This window comes from Oncorhynchus tshawytscha, linkage group LG28 (genome assembly GCF_018296145.1).
Source record: "Oncorhynchus tshawytscha isolate Ot180627B linkage group LG28, Otsh_v2.0, whole genome shotgun sequence".
Taxonomy (NCBI): Eukaryota; Metazoa; Chordata; class Actinopteri; order Salmoniformes; family Salmonidae; genus Oncorhynchus; species Oncorhynchus tshawytscha.
In genome coordinates, this window is record NC_056456.1 from 7175713 (window position 1) to 7193342 (window position 17630).

The 17630-nt window shown below is 42.1% G+C and overlaps 2 protein-coding genes across 10 annotated transcripts; both read right to left on the minus strand.

Annotated features, from left to right (window-relative positions):
* Positions 1-679: 679 nt before the first annotated feature.
* On the minus strand, positions 680-11419 carry si:dkey-127k13.1 (PWWP domain-containing DNA repair factor 3A). 8 transcript variants are annotated; one of them, XM_042307627.1, is made up of 12 exons: positions 11334-11419; positions 6815-8959; positions 5942-6374; positions 4916-4986; positions 4748-4833; positions 4562-4622; positions 2996-3071; positions 2846-2893; positions 2424-2668; positions 1993-2202; positions 1434-1522; positions 680-1346 (listed from the first exon to the last, which is right to left on the minus strand). In XM_042307627.1, exons 2-12 carry the CDS (start codon positions 8894-8896, stop codon positions 1268-1270), a joined length of 3480 nt encoding a protein of 1159 aa, XP_042163561.1. In that variant the 5' UTR covers positions 8897-8959; positions 11334-11419; the 3' UTR covers positions 680-1267. The 8 variants fall into 8 exon arrangements, 6 of the variants coding, with proteins under 6 accessions (XP_042163561.1, XP_024246762.1, XP_024246760.1 ...); XM_024390994.1 differs by having other exon boundaries at positions 11376-11418; XM_024390992.2 differs by lacking the exon at positions 11334-11419 and adding an exon at positions 9565-10191.
* Positions 11420-15327: 3908 nt separating this feature from the next.
* LOC112226579 lies at positions 15328-17352 on the minus strand. Of its 2 annotated transcripts, XM_024390999.2 has the most exons (7): positions 17249-17352; positions 16817-16988; positions 16499-16675; positions 16168-16264; positions 15834-15987; positions 15651-15676; positions 15328-15495 (listed from the first exon to the last, which is right to left on the minus strand). In XM_024390999.2, the coding sequence occupies exons 2-7, from the start codon at positions 16961-16963 to the stop codon at positions 15473-15475; spliced, it is 624 nt and encodes a 207-aa protein (XP_024246767.1). In that variant the 5' UTR covers positions 16964-16988; positions 17249-17352; the 3' UTR covers positions 15328-15472. The 2 variants fall into 2 exon arrangements, with proteins under 2 accessions (XP_024246767.1, XP_024246765.1); XM_024390997.2 differs by lacking the exon at positions 15328-15495 and having other exon boundaries at positions 15502-15676.
* Between the last annotated feature and the right edge of the window lie 278 nt (positions 17353-17630).

A 17630-nucleotide genomic window follows, 5' to 3' on the forward strand; every position in this document is an offset into this window, starting at 1 on the left:
ACACAGCGTGTTCCAGTTCCCGCCAATATCCAGCAACTTCACACAGCCATTGAAGAGGAGTGGGACAACATTCCACAATCAACAGCCTGATCAACTCTATGTGAAGATGTGTCGCGCTGCATGAGGCAAATGGTCACAGCAGATACTGACTGGTTTTCTGATCCACGCCCCTACCTATTTTTTGAAGATATCTGTGACCAACAGATACATATGTGTATTCCCAGTCATGTGAAATCCATAGATTAAGGCCTACTTGACTTAATTTCAATTGACTGATTTCTTTATATGAACTGTTGAAATTGTTGCATATTGCATTGATATTTTTGTTCAGTATTAAATATAATACAAATAAAATCCTTTATCAGACTTGCATGTATTCATTATTGACCTGTCACTGGGTGTCATTGCAAGTAACTGTGTGTGTCCCAAATGGTTCCCTACATAGGGCACTACTTGGGCCCTGACCAAAAAAGTGCACTATAAAGGGAATAGGGTGTCATTTGGGTTTCACTATAGATGAGTTGACATGATTCACATTCAGAATGTTGTATAGCTTGATGTTCTAAAACACTGTCACCAGGAAATGGGTACTTACTAACAAGCTAACCTTACATGACCATAGAATAAGACTGGAACGTTCAAATATGACTATTTATTTAAAAAAGAGCAGACTTTTCCATAGAAAAATAGAGTAGTGTCTTTAATGTCCTGAATTTACAGTTGAACTGTCTAAACGGGTGACCATGTTGGATCAAATACGGTTGCAGTTGGTCTAAAATGAAGTCCCAATTTCAACCAGCGGCGTAAGTCTTTCTGAATGATACGAGGTCCCACCCTCCCAGGAGTTCCGTGTTGAAGCTGTAAATCTTGACCAGTCGATCACAGATTTCAGTTGATTTGACAATGACTTGATAACTCAACGTACACTGCTAGCATGTACAACAGCAGTTGATTGTCCTCAGAGCCACATTTAGAGACCGTTATATATGGTTCTTATTGTCTGCGATAGACCAGTGTCCTGGCCAGAGGGTGTACTTGTATATCAAGCTGCTTCACGGTACAGAAAAAGGCTTCTACCTTACTGGCTGTTCTTGCTTGGACAAGGCTACTTACTTATTTCCTGTCCTATAATGCTTAGAAGCATCATTTGATTAGGACACTGGCATTCTGAGGCTGCATCCGAAATGGCACTATTCAAACTACTTTTGACCAGAACCCTATGGCCCGTTTAGTCTGAGGGTTGGAAGCCAAGTAGGCTGTGTTATGTTCAGTGTGCAGGATGCTGACGGATCGATGCTTTCGTCTTCATCTGCTGCTCGATCATCGCATCAAACTCCTCTCTTTCCCTGAGGAGAGGAAGGAAAGAGAAGAAAGCAGATTTAGACCCAGAAATAAATGTAACGGTGTTAGCCTTTAATTCACTGACCACTTACCTTTTACTCAGACAGGGCCCTTTCAGGTATTTGTCTTCTGCCTTCACCAGTGACAACTCGTCCACTCCAGCTATGGCATAGATAATAGCCTACACAAAAAGACATCACCCTTCAGAATAATAACTCATTTAAGACACACTCTAGCTATTTATGAACTTTTCCTGTTGAAAAACAATAGTAATAAGTATAAAATAAGTGTAAACACACTTAAGGGTAAAACAAAATAGTTTATTTTTTTTGACAACTGCACACTTCAAGGATTAGGGCATTCAAGGAGTTGGTCTGATGTCACCAGCCTTCCTCCTTGCTTGCTTGAGGGACAATAGAGAACAAAATAGGAAAGGCCCACCCCCCCACTTGTGCCTTGTCATACCTGGACCACCTATTGAGAAGTGCCTTTTGTTAAGTAAATCAGGTGTTAAATGAGGTGAAAAGGAGACTGGAGTAGGACTTCTAACATCACTTCCAACAATAAAGAATGGTATTAAAAACAGACAGCAAAGAAAGACACGTGTTTCGATGGACAATAAAGTTGTATTCTATTCTACAGCATTCTGACCTCTGGTAACAGCACGTCCAGTACCAAGCGGATGAGGTCTACATCGGCCAGACAGGGTGCGGTGAGGGGGGCGGTCTCGTACACCCCTCTCAGGTACTGGTACACCTGGTCCAGCTGCTCTTCGTCCTCCAGGTACGTGTCCACAACTGACCGACTGGCTGCCAGGAACCAACGCAGCCACTTAGACTGCTGCTGACCACTGATTACACCCTGGGGTTAGAGAGAGGGTTTATCTTCTACATATAGAGCTACTCAAGTTTGGAGACCATATTACATACAGAGAAAGATGGAAGGAGAGAGAATGGACAGAGAGAGGGGGATGGAGAGAAGATACTGACAGGCAAAGGAGAGGGACGGACAGATGGAGGGAGAAAACAACTGCTATACAGAGTGCCTGGGAGAGAGAGAGAGGCATCGGCATGGTTACTCACTAGAAGGCGTGTCTCCACCCGGCGCTGCCTGACGACGAAGTCCACCAGTTTCTCGTTGGCACGGTTACGTGCAGCCTTGGAACGGTCAGGCAGCAGCTTCCTCCTCCTCTCCTCCTCCTGCCGTTTGCTGCCCTCCTGATCGTCCCCTTCCGGGTCAGAGGTTACATACTGCTCCTCCAGAATTAGCTTACTGGGGAAGGTGAGGTCTGAGGTGCCCCGGGGGTAGCACCTTCTCACTGGGCAGCCTGGGGGAGGGATCATACAGGTAATGTATTGATCCATCTAACCTTTATCTCAGTCACAGAGAACACATTATGTGGTACTAAAGACCTGTTTAAACAGGACAGACAGCATTTGAGATGACTTGTGGGAATGTCACTGTATCAACATCAGAAAACATCAGTGAACGGACATGAACTTACTTATGTCATCAGAAAAGTATTCAATGAAGGAACCGGTGAAGCCGCACCCTGCAAAGACAATACAAACATTAACAACAGTAATGGGGAATATAACACGGAGTATAATCTGGATCAAGGTGCTCATTCTAAGAGAAGTGCAGAATAGTTTACCGATACGGATTCTATAGTCGGCTATCAACGCCAGACACCATTTGATGGCAGCATCATACTTCTCTCTGGCTTTACACTACAGACAACAGGAAACATCAACACAACAGTCACCAGAAATGTTGACAAAATATACACTGAACAAAAACAAAACAATTTCATATATTTTACTGTTACATAAGGAAATCATTCAATTGAAATAAATGCATTAGGCCTTAATCTATGGATTTCACATGACTGGGAATACAGTTAAGCAATATGTTGGTCACAGATACCTTTAAAAAATATATATATAATTGAGCGTGGATCAGAAAACCAGTCAGTATCTGGTGTGACCATTTGCCTCATGCAGCACGACATCTCCTTCGCATAGAGTTGATCAGGCTGTTGATTGTGGCCTGTGGAATGTTGTCCCACTCCTCTTCAATGGCTGTGTGAAGTTGCTGGATATTGGCGGGAACTGGAACACGCTGTCGTACATGTCGATCCAGAGTATCCCAAACATGCTCAATGGGTGACATGTCTGGTGAGTATGCAGGCCATGGAAGAACTGGGACATTTTCAGCTTCCAGGAATTGTGTTCAGATCCTTGCGGCATGGGGCTGTGCATTATCGAGCTGAAACATAAGGTGATGGCGGCATATTGATGGCGGCATATTAAATGCACGACAATGGGCCTCAGGATCTCGTCACGGTATCTCTGTGTATTCAAATTGTCATCGATAAAATGCAATTGTGTTTGTTGTCCGTAGCTTATGCCTGCCCATACCATAACCCCACCGCCAACAAGGAACACTATGTACACAACATAGACATCAGCAAACCGCTCACCCACACGACGCCATAGACGCTGTCTGCCATCTTCCCGGTATAGTTGAAACCATGATTCACCCATGAAGAGCACATTTCTCCAGCCTGCCAGTGGCCATCGAAGTTTCATCAGCTGTCCGGGTGGCTGGTCTCAGATTATCCTGCAGGTGAAGAAGCCAGATGTGGATGTTCTGGGCTGGCGTGGTTACATGTGGTCTGCGGTTGTGAGGCCGGTTGGTCGTACTACCACATTCTCTATAACCACATCGGAAGCGGCTTATGGTAGAGAAATTAACATTAAATTCACTGCTCTGGTGGACATTCCTGCAGTCAGCATGCCAATTGCACGCTTCCTCAAAACTTGAGACATCTACAGCATTGTGTTGTGTGACAAAACTGCACATTTTAGAATGGCCTTTTGTTGTCCCAAAAACAAGGTGCACCTGTGTAATGATGCTGTTTAATCAGGTTCTTGATATGCCACACCTGTCAGGTGGATGGATTATCTTAGCAAAGGATAAATGTTCACTAACAGGGATGTAAACAAATTTGCCCCCAAAAATTGAGAGAAATAAGGTTTTTGTTCAGAGTATATATATATATATATATATATATATATATATATATGATAATGCACAGCCCCATGACTCAAGGATCTGTACAAATATATATTTATATATATAAAAACTGTATCTATATTATATATTAGTTCTGTGGAGTCAGTATTCTTAAGAAACTGTTTTCTTCAGTTACCCTTACCACTAGCTGATCAGCCTCTTCACAGTCAAAAGGCTTCAATGTTTTTAGGGACACAGAAAAGCTTTGAAAGAAACACAAAAAGACAACAGTTAATATTAGAGCGCGGAGGCTAATCGGGCAATGGACACCAGTTACAGCTCATTGGGAATGACTGTGGGAAGGGCTGCACAGAGTTTTGGTTCCTACCCTTTTCGTATCCTCTTTTTGTCAAACAGCAGGTCATCAATAAACACAATGCTGGCCTTCTTCAGCTTACGGTTCACACTCTTCACCTATGGAGTCAAACAGTTTCTAGTTCAGTTACTGATGACTATTCAATATGAGTTTAGTTGAAGCACAGCAATCAATACTCACCATTGCCGGCCAGAAAGGATAGCTTCTAAATTTGCACCAAACACATATTCCTTCCGTTATGGACAGTGGCTCTGAAAAGAGACAAATAACTACGGGTTATTTTAGTTTTAATTAACAACTCAACATAAGCTATAGTACACATGCAGGAAGGCATCATGTCATTAAGGGAGTTAACCAACGCGCTCTCTCTCTAACACACCAAACCACCCCCCACGTGCATCCACATGTGCTTGTTGATTTTGTCTATCCCCACCAGACACATTCATGACACGCAGGTTAAAATACCAAAACCAACTGTGAACCCACTATATTAAATTGGGGACAGGTCGAAACACATGAAACAATGATGGACATTTAGCTAGCTTGTTGCTGCTAGCTCATTTGTCCTGGGAGATAAACATCGGGTTGTCATTTTACCTGAAATGCATATGGTCCTATTTTTTTTTTAGCTGGATCTGTGTATAATTTTGACCCATTTTGAGTCATACAGAAATGTGTGTTGTCTACTCTGACAATTAATCGAGAGATAAAACAGGAAAACTAGTTTGACTCATCTTTCAATCACCCACGTTGGTTAACATGCTTGTGAAAACCAATGAGTAGATGGGAGAGGGGGGACTTGCAGTGCTTCAGGCATCTCAATGTTGACACGCGCCAGCAGTTTGGGTTAAATAATTGAATAACATGTAGGGCCGGGACGATACCAGTATCACAATATTTTTTCCATGGCAAAAATGAAACCACGAAGCAGTCAAACTCTTTGGCCCTTTAAAAACCTGCTTTATGTAAAATATTGTGTGCTATAGTTTGGAAAACAAATAAATGTGACTCTGGATGACAAACATTTTTTCCAACATTAGGGCTGTTTTCCTACAGAAATGAAATATGCTTTGTGTTTTGTTTCCTTGCCACAATACTAATGAGTATCACAATACTGGTATTTCCCGGCCCTAATAACACACGTGTACATTTATTTAGCAATGCTTGCCCACGCAACGTAGCCAGTCTAGTCAGCACATTACTCACTTGTGTTATTTAAGAAACTGGGCAGATCTTCCTCATCGTCTTGCTCTTCCTCCTCTTCAAGAGTCAGTGATGTTACACGGTCTTCCTGTACGCTTAACTCGATGGAGAGGTCTGAGGACAGGGAGGCATCTCCTGTGTCTGTGTCTGGTGAGTCTGACTCCTGCAGCTCAAACCTGGGTCTGGAGCGTGGCTCAGTGCTGGTAGTGTAACCGCTCTGCAGGCCAGCTCCCTCTGCTGTCTGGCCTTTCCTGCTTCTACGTCTGAGTTTGGCTGGGGGGCCTTCCTCAGAGCTGAAGGTCTGGGACCCTCCCTCTGCTGCAGCCTTCACCTTCTTCTTACCACCCTGAGTTTTCACTCCCTTCACTGTAGCCGAGTTCTTTGGCCTAACTCTGGGTCTACCCCGAGGTTTACTACCGGGTAAAGCTAAGTGTGTCTGGGAGAGATTACATTTATTTTTTTAACAATATGTATTAAACATATGAATACTGGGATTTCATTTAAACAGATTGAAATGCAATAGGCAAGAGAGAAGGTTATTTAACTGTGATTACTTTTAAACACTGACCACAATCCTGAGCACTATTCAGTGTTTGACCATTCACCTGACAATGTAATATAGTGTTAAAGGAAAAGGAAGGAGGTGACCTGAGGTTCATGATAACTTGTTTTTGATAAGAGGAAATACAGTGCATTCGGAAAGTATTCAGACCCCTTTCCTTTTCCCACATTTTGTTATTCTAAAATTTATTAAATAAAACATTTTTCCTCAATCTACACTCAATACCTCATAATGACAAAGTGAAAACAGGTTTTAACCTTAAAGGTTAAATAAATAAATGTTTCTAATCAGTGATGAAGATGATAATACAGTACCTTCTCCAGAGGGCTTAGTTCCAACAGCTTCCAGGGGGTGATGGGTGAGGCGTTCTGTGGGCCCAGTCCCAAGTGAGACAGGGAGGCAGAGAGGGGGTTGTCTGTTCCTGTGGAGGATCTGGGGTGAGGGCCTGGCGTGGAGCTAAGAAAGAGCTGCTGCTGGACCCGCTGAGGTCTGCCTCGGACTTTCTTAGGCGTGTTTGGTGAGAAGGGGATGCCAGAAGGGCTGCGAGTAGGAGAGCGGCTACTCTGCAGGCTGGAGGAGAGGTCTGCAGACAGTACAATGAGTGAGGATGGGACATCGGAGTCTACCTTGAGGGTCTGTGATTTTTTTGTATATTTTCTCTTTGGAAGCCCAGTAGAGCTGAATGTGGGAGAGGAAAGGTTGAGGGAGAGGTCTGCAGATAACACAGGGAGTAAGGAGAGGACTCCCGAGTCTACCTTGTGGGTCTTTGATTTCTTAGTATATTTCCTATTTTTTACAGTCTCCTCCTGTGACTGTTTCGTGTCTCGTAACTCTACCTTATGCTTCTGCGATTTTTTGGATGTCTTTTCCCCATTTCTCACAGTCTCATGTGAGTCCTCCTTATGCTTCTGAGATTTTTTTGTGTAGTTCCTCTTTCTCACGGTCTCTTGTGATTGGTCAATCCCTAGTGACTGTTCTACGGTATGGCTTTGTGATTTTTTCGATGCCACCTTGATTACCTTATTCGTCAGCGATTTCATAGATGTATTTTTTCCAGTCTCTGGGGATTGTGACTGGTCAATCTCCTGGGTCTGTGATTTTTTTGTATATTTCCTCTTTTTCACAGTTTCTTGTGAGTGGTCTACCTTGTGGGTTGAAGATATTTTAGACACCTTTTTCCTTTTTGTTACCAACTCTTGTGACTGGTCTAGCTGGTGTGTTGGTGATTTCATAGTTGTCTTTTTCCCATTTCTCACAGTCTCCTTGTCTCCCTTATGGCGCTGTGTTTTTTTGGTATATTTCCTCTTTGTTACCATCTCTTGTGACTGCTCTCCCTTATGGGTTGGAGATATTTTAGAGCCCTTTTTCTTTTTTGTTACAGACTCCTCCTGTGACTGGTCAAACTTAGGGGTCTGAGATTTTTTTGTATATGTCCTCTTTCTCACCGTCTCATGTGACCAGTCTATCTTATGGGTTGGTGATTTTATAGATGTATTTCCCCCATTTCTCACTGTCTCACTCTCCTGTGACTGGTCAGTGTCCCTTGGCTGGCCTACCTTATGGCTCTGTGATTTTTTTGTATATTTCCTTTTTTGCCCAGTCTTTTGTGTCAGGCAATTCTCCTGTCCTACCTTAATAGTCGGTAAGGGTTTAGATGTATTTTCCCCATTTGTCACGGTCTCCTGTGGCTGATCGACCTTATGAATTTGTGATTTTTTTGCCGCCTTTCTCCCATCCGTCAGATTCTGTGGTGACTGGCACAGAGTCCTTTGCTCTTTGGCACATTTACTTATAAATATCCCAGTGGCAGTGATACTACCAGTGGTTAGAACATTAGGGCCTGTTAGGTCTCCTTGTCCAACAGAAGCACTGGAGAGATGGGGCCCATTCTTACTCTGTCCCTTATTGAGGCTCTGTAAGTCCAAGGCAAGGCATGGTGGTTCAAAGGTGGCCTCAGGTGACTGACACCTGTCCTCAGGTATCACAGGTGAGCTGGGTGTCAGTGTCACAGCCTCTGTTTGGTCCTCTGGCTGTAAACATGGATGTGTAGCTGTCGGGGACTGGGCCTGGTGGATATGGTGTTCTGTGTCAGTCTGGGGTTTCTTGTGTTTGCGTGGCCTACCCCTCTTGCGACGTTCACCCTGTGGCTGTGATGCAAAGGTTCCTTTCTCTGCGATCCTCTTTTTTGGGGGTGAAACAAGTGTTTGAGATGGGCAAGAAGGGTTGGTTGAAACAGGTGTTTCAGCTGGGATAGCAGAGCTGGTTCCTTCCCCATCCCCAAAGCAGTGTGTGGGAGACGGAGGGATAACTCCCAGCTGTGCAGTGGCTGTCTGCTGGTCGGCCCAAACCGAGGTCTTCTGTGTGGAAGAGGAAGAACTGTCCTCTGGAGAATTCATGTTCAGGGCCAGGCAAGCTCCAGTGCTTCAGCTCCTCAGGAGGACAAAGCTCATCATCTTGAGCTGTGGTGGAACCATGCAGGATGTGAACAGGTTTATTCTTTGTGTTGATCAAATAAAGCCATGTGAATTTCAGAGAGGGGTGTAATCTTAGGGCTTGTTGTGTGCATCTAAGAAGTTTTTGAGGAAAAATCTGTTCTGCTAACCACAGTTTGTAAATAATTGAAAGTTCTGCTTTGCTAGCTATAACAACATACCTAAACGCTTTTGCGTGTAACTAGCTAGTTGTGGGGATTGTGGGTTTACCATCGACAACAATACCAACAGGTAGGTCAAGTAAATTAACTAGCAACACATCTGTTGTCGACACTCCACTGATCAGTCTCGTGGAAATTTCACAACAAAAATTATCGAATGAGATTACAGACAGTTGCCTAGCTTTGATAACTTTTTGTATTTACTGTACATCCGCATATGCATGCACACCGTGTTTGCTGGTCAAGCAACAGTAGCAAGCTAACGATAATTATATCGCATACTCTGTACTGGCTAATCAGATAGCTAGCTACTGTATCGGATTGCAATTATTATTTCGCTAACAACCCAGCAAGAAATAATAGTAGCATAGAAGGTTCCAAATACTGATTTGTATAAAGATGTATACATACACATAGACACAGCAAGATAGATGGAATACTTTCTTCTACTTGAAAGGTTGCAACAGCGTCTCGTCAGCAACTCTTAAAAAAGTAGTTCCGGGTCACGGAATTTCGAACATTTTCAAAATAAAATTCGCCCACCTAATAGTAGAAAAGTGTCAATAACGTGTAAATAATTGTTTAAACATTAACATTGTTCATATTTAAGTGACATTTGCATTACATTTTGGTTGTAATACATGTTCCAAGGTCAAATAAATTCCCCCAATGCGAATCACTGTATATGGAATACATGTTGGCTTGTAGAGCAAAAAGTATCCTGGGGACGGTACTAAAAGTATTGTAGGGGATAGTCAGTAGTGTCTGTAGAATGTATATATGGTGTCATTTCACGTGGCTCTAAATAATACAGAGTGTTGCTGGCCTTTTACTGTGGTCAAATAGCTTAAAATGGTGTCTAAAATATAAACAAATGATTCTATGTGCAGAGGGAAAAGTGTGGTTGGGAGTACTCAGTAAGGTCTGTATATAAACCACCTTCAAATGACCAGGTGCCATCTATGGTCCTGAAGTCAATGCCTATACACACTAAACTATCAACACTCAAATAACAAACCCATAAGGCAATTTGTTTTTGTCAAAACAAAAATCTAATTTATTTACAATTTAAACATAATCAACATCAACCAGGCTATAGGGACACAGTCACTTCAGTCACCAATTGTATCAAATGTGTCAGTTAAAATTCATGGTCATACTTAATTCATTTCATAAAATGTTTCGGCAAAACATTTATGGTCTAACACACTTTATGATACATTCATTTGTAGCAATCCCTTATCAAATACATACATTCAATTAGTGATGGGCACAAATATGGAAAATCAATATCAGTTGCATTTTCGATTCGATATTGGTATTATATCGGTTCTTAGAAAATACACTGCAACTGTTCACTTTTCTGTGTTGTCCAGAAAACTGCTTGCAGATTGCCCATTGGGCTAAGTGTGTTCCGGTGGTTTAACCCGTTTTAATACAATGGGAAGCCCATCCACAATTGATGACCCATCAGCTGGCACTTAAATAATGCTACAGTACCCAGAATAGTTTTTGCTCTATAAGCCAATGTAACAGTATAGCTTCCGTCCCTCTCCTCGCCCTACCCGGGCTCGAACCAGGGACCCTCTGCACACACAGACAACTGACACCCATGGAGCATCGTTACCCATCGCTCCACAGCGCACCACCGCTAACTAGCTAGCCATTTCGCATCGGTCAATCTGCTCCACCTTATAATATTATGTATCTTATATGGAGTAGTAATTGTCTTTAGTTTTAACATTGTGCACTATGTAAAGCTGCACGAAATAATTGATTTAATGTCATACACAGCGTTTTACCGCAGACTTTTATTGTGAAGGCAAATCGGAAAACCGGAAGTTTTAATGTTTCTACCAGGACACTAATGTTGCTGCCATGACGCTAATGCAACTCTTGAGCCAAAACACAATTTAATATCGTCGTGTTTTGCGCCCTTTGATTCATGGCATATGTAGCACAATACACTGAATTTAGGAACAACGCAATTATATTTTCCTTTATTTCAAGACAAGTTGACAACATTAAATATTTAGGCAGAAAACCAAAATAGGAAAGGAATTAAAAGGAATTTAATATGACTGTAACAAACTAGTGATTAAACATTAGTGTCTGAGACAATAATAAATCAAATAAAAACATAACAATAAGAACAAATCTTATTTACAATGACGGCCTACCGGGGAAGTGCCTTGCTCAGGGGCAGAACGACAGATGTTTACCTTCAGCTCGGTGATTCGATCCGGTAACCTGCTTGGACCCCCCCTGACACTCTTGAGTCGAGGAAATTTCTGGTTCTGACAACCAATCATATCGCCGTCTGTAACTAATAATTTCTCTCGCCAACCAATCCGAGAGGCCAGTGCAACCAACCAGTAACCAAGAATTCACCAATGAGGATAGAGCTATGGCGGGACCTTTAAACTCTCTCCAAGAGGACCATGGAAAATATATATTTTCTTTTAGTTAATTTTATTCGCGAATTATGTTTATTTTCTGAAGTAACGTTAGCTACATTTTTTTGTTTGAGTTTTCATTGATCATCATCATAATCGATCGGAATATCTAGCAGGTAAGATCACTGTGTTAGGCTACAGTAACTAATATGTTAGCACGGTTCGGTTAACAAGATTTAGAGTGTAGCTACGGTAACGCTAACGCGTTAGTAAACTGGTGTTTTAACACTGACACATGTTAACGAAGTAACGTAAATTTAGCTAGTTTAACGTCCGATGACTTAGACCATCAAAATAGTCTGTTAACCTCACTATTTTCATACTAATCTGGAGTTATTATTTTCATTAATGATGACGCTTAGTTGATAGCGATAATAGATAAGTAAAACAAAGGATCGTCTTTTGATGGTGTTTAATCTATTGATCCAATTAAGTTAATAGTTCTACTTTTCAGCCCTTCCAGCCTGTCTTTGAAGTATTTATAGTGATGACTTGCATTTGAAATGATATTACAGGCCTAACGTTACACGGTATGTCTCATGTGATATGATCACCTGTTCTTTGGGGAATGTATCATCAATACATTATTTCTCATGTGGGAAATGTTGTTGTGTTATGATTTCAGGGAGAGATGTATGCCTTCCCAAGGGATGGCAAAGCATTTTGCCTGATGTGGACCATAAGTGGATGTCCAAGGCGTTGTTCAGGTGGTCGGGGAATGGGATTCCAGAGATGGACTTTGCCAGGGTTGACAAAATGTGGTGGGACTGCCCTCCACCACCATCTGCAGCTCAGTAGAGATGGAAAGATACTTTGCCGATCCTCTGCTGCTCTGGATGCCCAGGAAGCTCTGGCAGGTAAAGTTGTATTGCCCACATTCTGTGCAGTAGGAAGGTCATCAGTTGGAACATATGGTTCCTTACACTGTTCCACACGAAATACACTGGTAATGGCAATATAATGTGAATAATAATCTAATGCAGCTTTTATATGTAATACAAACAGCAACACATTTCTCTTTGTGAAATGTTATTATAGAATTATTCCATTCTCAGTCCAGTGTATTCTCATTTATGTAGTTTGTTTCTTTGGGGGAGCTGATAGGTTTGAAGTACCTTTTTGATCAGACTGGTTTGGTGCTGCAGGATCACAAGGCTGCCATTGAGGAACTGGAGACAGGTGATCCTGATGTCCAAGGGGAGGATGATGAGGGCTTTGTGGTGCTTGTGGAATATCAGGACCTGACAGTTCCTGGGCTGGAGACAGCCCTGCCTCTTGTTGGCACCTGTCGTCCTACTCCCACCCCCTCTACCAGCATCCAGTCCACAGCTGCATCAGTCAGCCCCCTGTCCTCCTCTCCTGTACGGGCTACTCCACCACCTGGGCCTCTGTCCTCCACACTTGGGCTCCTCATTCCCCTGTCCTACGTTCCTGTTCGGGCTAACGTTACGCCTTAGTCCATGTACCATGAATGTTCTTTTTAAAGCGTGAATTGGCTCTGGCAGTCAAAACAGCCAAATACTCCATCTAAAGTATTGGGATGGTGAAATGTTTTGTTGTTTCGGCTCTGTACTCCAGCACTTTGGATTTGCAATGATACAAAGTGCAGACTGTCAGCTTTAATTTGAGGGTATTTTCATCCATATTACAGCACTTTTTATTATAGCACTTTTTGTACATAGTCCCCCCATTTAAGAGGAACCAAAAGTATTAAAGTAGTCAAAAGTTTAATATTTGGTCCGTTATTCATAGCACGCAATGATTACATCAAGCTTGTGACTACAAACATTTGCTCTTTGTTTTGGTTGTGTTTGAGATTATTTTGTGCCCAATACAAATTACTGATAAATCATGTATTGTGTCATTTTGGAGTCACTTATTGTAAATAAGAATAGAATAATATGTTTCTAAACACTTCTACATTAATGTGGATGCTACCAGGATTACCGATAGTCCTGATGAATTGTGAAGAATGATTAGTGAGAAAGTTACAGACGCACAAATATCATACCCCTTGTCATACAGCATGTCTTGGGGGTATGTTGAGAGGTAGCTTGTAAGTAAGCATTTCATTGCACTGTTTACACCCCACTGTATTCTGTATATATATGATGATTAAAATTGGATTTGATTTAATTTGATTTGACAGAGAGGATGCTTGCCATTTCAGGAGACGGTTCTAAAAGAGTACACCAGGGCTATATCTCTGGATAAGTTTGGCCAGGAGGGCTGTACTGCCCCGAGTTGGCAACCCAGAAACAAGGCAGTTCAGCCTTCTGAGGAAGAAGACCTTCAAGTAGGTTGTTGAAAATGCTCTGTGGTATGCTGGGTATTTGGTGGCATTGATGAAGAGTGATGCAAAAAAACATGCTGCCAATCAGATTACTTTGTAGTGGTCCCACCATCCAGCATCCAGTCCACACCTCTACCCGCATCCGTCCTCTGCTCCTGTACGGACTACTCCACCACCAGCTGGTTCTCTCTCCGTGGCCTTGACACCTGTGCCCTGCTGGGCCTCTGTTCATGATCTCCACACCTGTGCCCGGCTGGGCCTCTGTTCATGATCTCCACACCTGTGCCCGGCTGGGCCTCTGTTCATGATCTTCACACCTGTGCCAGTCCCGTCCTCTGCTCCTTATGGGCTGGGCATTCTGATGGAGCCAGCGATCAGTCACTCTTCATTTTCAGTTAATTATATATAATTGTAATTATTTGTGTTCAATTGTTTGTCCCTCTGTGGTGTTTATTTAATTAACTGTAATACAGCATCATTTTTCATTGACCTATTACTAAAAAGTATTCTCCCCATACTCTTAATGCACTCTGAGCACAAAAGCCATTAGCTGAATTCTCTAATTACATTTTGTTTTGTTCAATTAATGTCAGTCTTTGAATGCTCCATTGTATAAACTATTTAATGTTCCTGCTTGTGTGCTTTGTGCACTGATTTCAAACAATTCGAGTACATTTGTCATTCTCACGTCTTTCTCCAATTCTGTGTCTTCAATTACTTCCTTGATTTATAATCAAAACAACTCCAACATTACGCTTTCGATGTGAACTTGATATTAAATGTGTAAATTAAACCGTTTCTCTCATTTGAGATGAACAAGATTTAACTCCTGTGGTGTTCAGGCTTAACACATTCTATAAATGTGAGTCCTGAAGAGGGTGAGCGATTTGACGAAAAGAGACAGGTTTTCATAATAAAAAGTTATGGATGATGATGACAGATTTACGGGGTGAGAGGAACGAGGATTGTCGGTTGAAGCCCGATACTTTTCTACTCTCAGATTGTCAGGGTAGGGAAAAGAAAGCATTAAAAAAACATGCAAGGCTAAATACAGCAACCTCGTTGGGATTCGATACAGGGTCGGCATGGGCGAGTATGTTCGTACTTGGTAGAAAATGCCACCTGAATTCGTTACACTTTAATTCCTGGTGTCGCAACCTCGACTGATGAGCTAGATCTTTGGCCCAACGCTCTAACGATTAGGCTACCTGCCGCCCCACATAGGGTTCTGGTCATGGCTGGAAAATGTTACATGTTATTCCATCACAATCATGTCATGAGTGCAATACTGTAGTGTGAAAAATACACGGGGGATTAGAAATGATGCAGAAAATGACATTGATAGAACCCACCATCTATCTGTAATATTAAAGCTGATCTACCCCCAGGAGTGTTTTATCCACAGAGGAATAACACAGACACATGGCAAAGCAGTGCAACATGTTTCCAACCCTACAGAAAAATATAACATATAACAGTACACACAGAGCAAGGTGAAATAAGTATGTGTTAATCACATGAATTAATAAACCCTTCAGATTAACAATGAGGCCCTCATATTTCCTCACAGTCAAAAAGCACTGGATGACAATCCTGAGAGAAAGTAGGAAAAAAACATTAGGACACAGATAAACTAAAGTAATTGCAAACTATTATGCCATGTTGGTTTGATACAAGCCTGCATATATGAGGTTATCAATCATAGTGTGTATGAGCAATAAACAGAAGTGATTCTTGTGGTGAATTACCATTGATCTTGCAACCTCTTCTTTCCCTGTAATACAAAACACAATGTCCTTTTTAAGGTATTTGTTTAGTGGAAATTAAACTGAACAATAACGGGAATGCTGGTGTCTACAGCACAAATACAGTTTTTAGTTTAGTTTTTTGTATTTATATATATTTTTACATATGAGCTGCTGTATACTCACATTTGTGTCATCATATAGTGTTTGCTGGACTCGCAGGCTTTCATTTGACTCATTGCTGCCACCGCCTGGCTATTTGAAGCATCACATGAAGCAGAGCAGGAGTGGGACTGGTGGACAGCTTGGGTGAAGTTGAATCGTAACCACTCAAAATGGTCTACAGTAATAAAAAACGGAACATCTTCTAGTGTCATAAAATAACATTTATAATGTAAGATATGTTGGTTATTCTGTGATCGCTATCACGAGAGTGATATGATTTATGGCCAGGTTAAAAAGGTTAAAAATGTTTTTTTTTTTTTAAATACATGTATTCTTTGATCCAGTAATACCGTACCTCTCTGTAGACTCAGATCTAGGGACATATTTCTCTGTGTGTCTCTGTGCAGGAAAATAGCACTCCTTTGTGCTGTTTCATTCGCAAGCAGCATCGCCTGTGTACAAAGCAAATCTACAGTCACTGACAATCTATATGTTGTTTAAGAATAGATAGTTTTGACCAAAAGTTTTAATGCCAAGGAGTTGTATTCTGAACATGAACAGCATACAATCTATAGTCTATGTATTCTGAACATCAACAGCATACAATCTATAATCTATGTATTCTGAACATGAACAAGGATGTCAAACATGTGAATGTCTAAAATGACATTGGAGGCTACACTCACATTCTCCTGCAGGCTGAGGCTCAGGGACACGTAATTCTCTCTCAGTCTCTCAGCGACAACCTCCATCTCCTGCTGCAGTGTGGTTTGGTTCTCCTGGCTCAGCCTTACAGACTCCAGCAAGGCCTGCTTTTCCTTCTCCCACACAACCTTCGCCCCCTCCATCTTCTCCGTCAGGGACTGTGTAACAGAGTTAAGATTGTACCGGTAAGCTCACAGCAAGCACTGGCTCGAGCTCTTGTACAGACAGTGTACCCTGGTTTGTACCCAGATAGGGAGGGCACTATACTGCTGAACAAGCAGGCACACTGTGGTCCACACCTGTTGGGCTACGTTGCACTGGGACACGCCCTTCATGTGAGGAGAGGTGGCCCACACCACGATAACGATGAGGGAGACCATGGACCACAGGGTCAGCAGTGCCATCACCAGGTTACAGCAGGTCCCGGATGACTTGGAACGAGCCATGGTGTTGAAGGGAGCTGTGGTTGCGCTGGGGATGACAAAGATCATATCCCTTGTCGGTTATGTCTGACAACAGAGACAGACAGCAGTTGTACAAGCTTCAGGCGGAAGGACTCTTTTGTGTCCACTGTGATGGGAAAAAAGTCTCAGAAGTCCAGACAGAAGTTTACACTTGTCTTTATCAACTGAGCCTAACGACTCATGTTACACAGGCTGAAGAAGTACTGTATATTGTAAGGTTTTCCGTTTAACTGTAGAGTCCTCGTTCAACAAAAACACCTCACTTACCTTTGTCCAAATATCCCCTTTAAAACCAATACCCAGTCTTTCACCACATCTTAGTTAGAATGCTTTTATAGAGGAAGAATCCTAGCAGCCTCTCTGTGTTTATTTTATCATGCCAGGACTAGTGTACAGTACACTCCACGCTCATCACTGCACATTCATTCCATCTCACTACTTTTTAAACAAATCCTTTTGTAGAAGGTTGTTCACATGCCAACTACTTGTAGAAATAAGACTACACTTTCCCTGACAAATGGTCTTAGACTCCTATGACATCACAACACCTAGGGATCAAATATATCCCAAATGGCACCCCATTCTGTATCTAGTGCACTACTTTTGACCAGAGCCCATAAGGATTCGATTTTAGCTGGTCAAATGTTTA